Source organism: Triticum urartu, unplaced genomic scaffold, assembly GCF_003073215.2.
Source record: "Triticum urartu cultivar G1812 unplaced genomic scaffold, Tu2.1 TuUngrouped_contig_6130, whole genome shotgun sequence".
NCBI lineage: Eukaryota > Viridiplantae > Streptophyta > Magnoliopsida > Poales > Poaceae > Triticum > Triticum urartu.
The window spans coordinates 1-8,149 of NW_024116865.1; the positions used below are offsets into that span (position 1 = coordinate 1).

Here is an 8,149-nt window from a genome sequence, read left to right on the forward strand (position 1 = left end):
GACGGCAGCTAAGCCCCCGAGTGGGAGGACTGCTCTCCACTCGGTGGGATTTTTTCAAACTTAGGCGAGTGCTGGACTGCCGTTAAGCCTCTTAGTGAGAGAACTTAGGCGAGTGCTCGACTGCAGCTAAGCCCCCGAGTGGGAGGATTGCTCTCCACTCGGTAGGATTTTTCCAAACTTAGGCGAGTGTTGGACTGTCGTTAAGCCTCTTAGTGAGAGAACTTAGGCGAGTGCTCGACTGCAGCTAAGCCCCCGAGTGAGAGGATTGCTCTCCATCGTATCTATAATTTTTGATTGTTTCATGCCAATATTATGCAACTTTTATACACTTTTGGCAACCTTTCATATGATTTATTTGGACTAACCTATTGATCCAGTGCCCAGTGCCAGTTCCTATTTGTTTCATGTTTATTGTTTTGCAAAAAATCCATATTAAACAAAATCCAAACGCGATAAATTTTTACAGAGAATTATTTTGGAATATATGTGATTTTTGGGACTTGGAATCAATGCAAAACGGGGGCCCATAGTGCCCACAAGACACCAGGGCGCTCCCCAGGGGCCAGGCGCGTGGTGGTGGGTTGTGCTCACCTCGTACGTCGGTTGGGGCTCTACTTCGGGCGTAAGGAAGCTTATATCCGGAAAAAAAAACCGTGTTAAAATCTCAGCGCGATCGGAGTTACGGATCTCTGGGAATATAAGAAACGGTTTTCGGCCAGATCTGGGGAACGCGAAACCGAAGTGAACAGAGAGACAGATCCAATCTCGGAGGGGCTCCCGCCCCTCCGCCGCCATGGAGGCCATGGACCAGAGGGGGACTCTCCTCTCATCTAGGGGGAGGCCAAGAAAGAAGAAGGAGGGGGGCTCTCTCCCCCTCTCTCCCGGTGGCGCCGGAGTGCCGCCGGGGCTAGGATCGTGACGGCAATCTACATCAACAACCTTGCTACCGTCAATGCCAACTTTCTCCCCCTCTATGCAACGGTGTAGCACCCCTTCTCCCCGATGTAATCTCTACTTAAACATGGTGCTCAACTCCATATATTATTTCCCAATAATCTATGGTTATCCTATGATGTTTGAGTAGATCCATTTTGTCCTATGGGTTAATCGTGATCTTGGTTGGTATGATTGTATATTTTATTTATGGTGCTGTCCTACGGTGCCCTCCGTATCACGCAAACGTGAGGGGCCCCCGCTGTAGGGTGTTGCAATACATTCATGATTCGCTTATGGTGGGTTGCGAGAGTGACAAAAGCTTAAACCCGAGTAGGTGGGTTGTTGCGTATGGGATAAAGAGGACTTGATACTTAATGCTATGGTTGGGTTTCACGACCTTAATGATCTTTAGTAGTTGCGGATGCTTGCTAGGGGTCCAATCATAAGTGCAAATGATCCAAGTAGAGGAAGTATGTTAGCTCATGCCTCTCCCTCATATAGAATTACAAGAATGATTACCGGTACTTGTTATCGATTGCCTAGGGACAAATGACTTTCTTGTTGACAAAAGCTATCTACTTTTACTACCTTGCAATTTATTCGTAGTTTTATTCTCGCAAAGTACTCGTAGTTTTATTCTTGCAAAATAGTTTCATACTTGTTCTAGGTAAAGCAAACATTAAGTGTGCGTAGAGTTGTATCGGTGGTCGATAGAACTTGAGGGAATATTTGTTCTGCCTTTAGCTCCTCGTTGTGTTCGACACTCTTATTTATCGAAGAAGGCTACAAATGATCGTCTATACTTGTGGGTTATCATCGGCCTCGGGGCCCAGATGTCCTGAGGGAGGTCCGACATCAAGACATATCTCGGGGGTGGGTAGAGGCCAGGAGACCATCTTAGCGTGCAAGCAAAGATGACGGTGGCATAAGATTGGTTAGGTTACATGAAAGCCCTACCCCCACCACCTATATAAGTCGGGGCTAGGGGTAGACATGCCCATCAACTCTGGTAGACTAGTATCTCGGTAGCAATACTCATCATCATCCCTATAACCCCCTCGCATGAGGTGCTCCATCATCATTACAATCATAAATCATGATGTAGGGTCTTAGCTCACCTTGAGGTCCCGAACCTGGGTAACCCCCTTGAGGGAGTCATGGACTAAGGGGGCCTCGGGGCGACGGCCCGTTGTACATGGGCCAGACTGGTGGAGCCGCATATTGACACGAGATCTATGAAGTCGTGGTGTGCCCCCCCCCCCAGTCAAGAAGGCGCAGGATCTCTTTAAACCCTTGTTGTAATCTATCTTCGGTAACCCTAACCCTATCAGTGTCTATATAAACCGAGGGGTAGATCTACCCTGATCATTAGGGCTAGGGCTACATTCAGCACCTCATAGCCTTAGGGTTTAGCTCATGCTGATCTCGAGGTAGATCTACTCTGTAACCACGTTATATCTTCAATATAATCAAGCAGGACATAGGGTTTTACCTCTTGGAGAGGGCCCGAACCTAGGTAAACACTGTTTTCTTTGTCCCTTGTTACCCATCGACCCTAGATCCACAGCTCGGGACCCCCTACCCCGAGGTCTGACGGTTTTGACACCGACATTGGTGCTTTCATTGAGAGTTCCGCCGTGGGATCGCTCAGAGGATCGATGGCTCGCCTGATCATAGGAGAAGGCGTCAGATCCGGGGACTTCTTCGTCCCCGGTCAACTCTTCGCGTTCGACAGCATCGTGCTGCACGCCAACCCTACTGGTCGTTTGGATCAGATCGACAACCTCGCCCCCGAACACCGAATTCGATTCGGCAACCTTGAATATGTGGAGGACTCACGGGTCGATCTGGTCTTCGCCGGACTCACTAGCCCTTCCCGCACCCACGCGGGCCTCGTCGCGCCCGCCCCGGAGTCTCCCTCCGATCCGATCTACGGATCGGCCCCAGCAGCCTCGAGCCAGGAGAGCTCCGCCTCGAGCGCCGGACAGACTCCACCTTCGCCCGAACCCATCATGTTGGCGGAGGACTTACCCCCAACCATCGAGGCAGGAGCTAGAGGCAGAAGCCAGGAGTCAATCTCGGCCGAACCGTCCCTCCACAATGCTCACCCAGCCTTGAGCTCCCACGAGGAGTGGCGGACAAGGGCCAGGAATTATCCTCGGCCCGAAGCAACTCGATCTCAAGCCCCGGCGTGGAATCCACACATAGGGATCAAGATTCGTCCTTAACTTCCGATTGACTGTCCGGACCCCTTTCGAGGATCCGGTTCCGCACCCCGAGCTTAGCTCGGCCTGTAGAAATCAAGGATTGGCTAGGGCATTGACCGCCCCCGTCACAACGGAATCTGGCCCAGAGCCCTCAAGCTCGGCGACCCTCACTATGATAAACGAGGCGTTGGACCAAATTCAGAAAATGACTATCCATGAGGACCTCTCCCCCGCTCACGATCGTCAATCCATCGAGGCATACTGTAGGGATTTGCGTAGGGGTGGACCTAGAAGTTGTTCTAATTGGACGCAAACTATAGGCGTGGGGCTCACCGTTGTACAAATTCACATAGTTTTGGTATTTCTTTCTAAAATAACATAGAAATTATGTTGGAATTTCATAGTTTGTACAAATTCACAGAGTTTTGACATTTTTCTTCTAAAATAACAAAGAAATTCTAGTGGAATTTCATATTTTGAGTGGGGCACTCCTCTCTCAATGTCGATTCGCCCTTGAATTGGACGAAACAAGCTTTATGTGGACGATTTGTCGAAATATGACTCGGCCTCCTGTATTTTGGCTATGATACCAGACTTCGATGGCATCGGAAGGACCACCGCAGGCTTCGCGTAAGAGCATCTCCAACAACTGCCCTATTTTAAGGAACCAAAAATCTGTTGGAGTAAATTTTAGGGCACAAAAGGATGATTTTTAGGGCACTGAAAAATAATATTGTTCAACAGCAACCCTAAATTAGAGCACTCATCCAAAAAAAATCAAACGAACATCACAACCACTATCACATTTCATAAATACAAACTTCCAAACATTCAAAGATTTAAATATGCAAAGATCTACACATCTAAAACATTAAAAGTTAAACATAATACTCACACTACGCACATACTACTCGTCATTGTCAGGTTGTATGTCGACAGCGTTCACCCAGGAGGGGCCAGCCTCGTCCTCCTTACGCTCATTGTCCCTCAGAACCACTCTGCCTCCGCCTGCACGAGGTGCAGATTTTCAGCGGCCAACCTCGTCATCGCCGCCTCATCACTCTCCCGGGTGTCCCGCTTCTCCAGGAATGGAGGTGTCCCTCTCCCCGCATGGTATACTATATTCATCGACGGACCGATGAACTTAAACGCCTCCCAAGATTCGATTTTCTTTAAGTTCATCTCACTCTGGATCAATCGGATTCAGTCGTTAGGCAGCCACATGATCACGGCAAATGGGGCATTGTGGCAACAGAAAAATGCAGCGACCACAGGATTTGATAGCAGCACATATATTTCCAACAACTGGTTGTATTTTTAGGCTGCCCAAAATATTGAGCAAACTTTACAAATAGGCATGGAGGATCCATGACAGGCTACCTTGGTGCACCAATAGAATATGTGAAACTACAACAGTCGTCATAATTTGAAAATAAAGTTTGATTTAGTGTCCTAAGTTTCAGGAAAAAAAATGGCCAAGAACTTGTTTGTGATCCATTTTGCAAGATTTGTCCCACTCCATCTGGTGCTGCACTTGTGGCAAGCATATTTAAAGGGAACAACGGATTACAGATGCAACAGGCATATCAAGCTCTCAAAACCATACAAATAAATGAAGTCGCAACACACCATATTCAAACTCCATATTTATAAACCCACTGCCATGAAGGTAATTCCAACATCAATACAAGGAAATACTCCCAGGACAACAGAGACCACGAACTAGGGTAGGTAATAGACATAAGCTGTGGCATAGGTTCATAATATTGCCAATGAATTATTTAGGAGATATATATCATCATCATCATGACTGAAAACAGGTTCCGCCCAATGAAGCCCCAATCAAGCAAAGATAGTAGCTTAAAGAGTTGCACCAGCTCCTGCTCCTCCACGGCGGCACTCGTTCAGCATGTCAAGGTAGAACTGGCACTTGCTGATATCGCTTCCGTAGTGGTTGATGCACTGCAATTACAATGAACAGTTAGTCCACATGACCACAAATGTACAAGAGTGATCAACTCAGAGAATTCCTCATTCTGACACAAACTAGCATGCTACACTGATCCTCATGCTGATACAAGTGCCATCTTACTTTACAATGGGCATGCTGAAGTAACTTAATTTCTACTACCTCTGTACCAAAATATATGATGTTTTAGCAGTTCAATTTGAACTGCTAAAACATCCTATATTTTGACGCGGAGGATGTATGTGCTAACTGATGTAGGAGAGAAAAACAGACAAATTAGTTGTGTAGCTTAGAAGAATGATCAAAACATATGAAGCATGGCAAAGACAATTCAACTAGTTCTTTTAAGAGACTGATCCAAACTATCAAAACATAAGAAGCATGAACATCATTCTCTAAGTGTCTAATCCAAATGATCAAAACATGAAGCATATCAACAAATGAGGGAGCAGGAGGGGGTGAGGGAGGCATACATCTTGGAAGGCCTTGGAAGGGTTGCCACACTTGTCATCAGCAGCATTGTCCATTGGAGTCATAGATGCAGCAGCCTCACCAACAACAGTCTCATGCTGAATGGTACGGGGACCCATCACAGCATCAACAGCCCTGTGCGCCATGGCACTGCCAGTACCGAAAGCCATGCCTGAAATATTTGGACGAGAAAATGTTAGTGTCTGCATTGTGAGATTATACTGGCCTTCATTGCAGTTAAAAGTGAAAAGAAACCAACCCTGAGCAATGGTGGACCCAATCCCGCTCATGATACCACCACCGCTGCTCTGGGTGGTAGCAGGTGGAGGAGCTGGACGGGCTGCAAAGAAAGCAAAGAGTTAATGTCTATTAGCAGTCACACTGAGGCAAAATACTGAATAAGAGCAGATGAAGAACAACATCAGATTGAATAGATTGTCATTGCAGAAAACATCAATTATGCAGGATGACATAATTACCTGGCGCTGGTGGGTTTCTCACTGGAGCAGCACGTGGAGCAGGGCGGGAAGACCTTCCTGTTAGGCAAGGGCAAAAAGTGAGTCTACCAGGAACATAAATACCAAGTAATATATTTTCATAGTAGGAAACTATAACAATGGCAACTACAGTTATCAGCAAGATTCACTAGAGAAAATGGGTACATTTCAATTATATAGGATTAGTTTTACATGGGATAGCATATCACATAAATATCACATAAGTAACACAAATCAAGATGATAAATATGTGACAAGATAAATTATGCTGAAACCACTGACTAATAACAGCATGTCACTAGAACATTTGTACACAATAACAAATTAGTGTTAAAATCATTCTAAGAATGGATGAACAGAAAACACATCCATTCCCTCAAAAGATTGCATTTGTTATGTGCCCCCTGTCTGAACCAAATGCAGATATACAAATAGCTGCAGATGGTTGTTCAAGAGGCACATCACTTTGCTAAACAAAATTGTAAGTGCTGGAGAAAATTAAGAAACAGAAACCAGAGTGCAACTATGCTACATCAAAACTAATGAAACAAACACAGAGAGTGCATCTGGGCTAGTTCACTTAGATTGAGACTAATGAACAAGAGCTACACACACTGAAAACGAGAATAATAAAGGAGTAAACAATACAATGTGCAAGACTGCTCAAAAGAACAGCTTCTTAAAAGAATGATGTCCTGTTATGAAAAGCCCAAGTGATTGAAACACAACCATTTCTATATGCCCCCTAACTAAACCAAAATAGTATGCATAACTATAATGGCTACTCAAGAAGGCAAGTAACAGGAGAACGACTAAATTAAATAATCAATTGAAGAGCCCCGATACAGTCTGGACACTCCACTTAAATGGAGTACCCAAATATTCAGCCATGATCAATTAAAACAATAAGCATATACTTGACAAGTTTGAGAATGAAGGAATGTTGAGGACTTCTTAGGACTCCTAGATAAGATAAATGAGGTTCCCACAATAAAATCCAACAGAATTATCTCCATATGCCCCTTAACTAAGCCAAGATAGTATTTACAACCATAATGGCTACTCAAAAAGGCAAACATCAAACTTCATAAACCAATCATGACAATAACATTAAAAATTAAAAACAGGTCAGATACCTTGCCTTAATTGGAACATACAATGCAGAAACATGACGGTTATGAAATGTCTAAGGCTGCTTGGGGAGCACATCTAGTTAACACAGATGAGTTGCACCCTCAAATGGCCTGGATGAGCATCAGATGCTCATTTCATATGCGCCTCCTAACTAAGCCAAGACAGTATAAATGACCGTAATGGCTACTCAAAGAGGCAATGGTGTAACATCAAATGGAAACTACAAACCATATAACAAGTATATCAAATCCAATCTGGAACGCATGTAATTTATTACAGATCCTAACATAAAAGAGCAGACAACAAATTATTAGCCATACAAAGCTATATGAATCCATCTAAGAAAGGATCTACAGAAACCAGCATCCTTTTCATGTTAAAAAAAGGATTCAGATTTGTATATGCCCCTGTCTGAACCGAATGAGAATGTGAATCTGCACCCAATTATTCGAGGGCAGTGGACCTACTAATGATCAATAGAAATACAGTTCGTTCCTAAAATCAGCAAGTGGCAAATTACAGGTGTGAGACCCGACAATGCAAGGGCCAGACGAAAATCAGGCCCTTGTTAAGAGAAAACAAACGGGTAACAATTTGTTCTATGCCCCTGTCTGAACCGCCTGGGAATAGGAAATCCGCAGCCAATTATTCGAGGGCAATCCGCTCTCCGATGACTACAGAAACCGTTCGATTTCACAACGGAAACCCCTATGCAACATCTACGACAGATCCAGCGATTTCCGCACCGAGATGCGCAAACCAACCGCACTACCACACCATCTAAAAACCCACAACAAATCATTCCAACAAACTAACTCAGACGCACATATTCACCAAATCCGTTCGACCTAAGCACCAAATCTACACGCGAACGCCAGATCCGAGGGACGCCCTACGAGATATCGCGAACGCGGAACCATACATACAGGGGGGAG

At 45.0% G+C, this 8,149-nt stretch overlaps 1 protein-coding gene and 3 non-coding genes across 4 annotated transcripts; all 4 read right to left on the reverse strand.

The window, feature by feature from the left end:
- Nucleotides 1–4,774: 4,774 nt before the first annotated feature.
- On the reverse strand, nucleotides 4,775–6,119 carry LOC125530182 (uncharacterized protein C6C3.02c-like; the record flags this gene model as incomplete). The annotated part of the gene is given in 4 exon segments (XM_048694588.1): nucleotides 4,775–5,105; nucleotides 5,586–5,755; nucleotides 5,843–5,923; nucleotides 6,063–6,119. Coding segments are annotated over 4 exon segments (410 nt in total), but the record flags the coding sequence as incomplete, so codon positions are not given.
- Nucleotides 6,120–6,385: 266 nt separating this feature from the next.
- On the reverse strand, nucleotides 6,386–6,541 carry LOC125530185. Its single transcript, XR_007292868.1, has one exon. It is a non-coding gene; the product is annotated as a small nucleolar RNA snoR138 (small nucleolar RNA).
- Nucleotides 6,542–7,260: 719 nt separating this feature from the next.
- Nucleotides 7,261–7,376, reverse strand: LOC125530183. The gene has a single exon (XR_007292866.1). It is a non-coding gene; the product is annotated as a small nucleolar RNA U19 (small nucleolar RNA).
- Nucleotides 7,377–7,536: 160 nt separating this feature from the next.
- LOC125530184 lies at nucleotides 7,537–7,673 on the reverse strand. The gene has a single exon (XR_007292867.1). It is a non-coding gene; the product is annotated as a small nucleolar RNA snoR138 (small nucleolar RNA).
- Nucleotides 7,674–8,149: the final 476 nt, after the last annotated feature.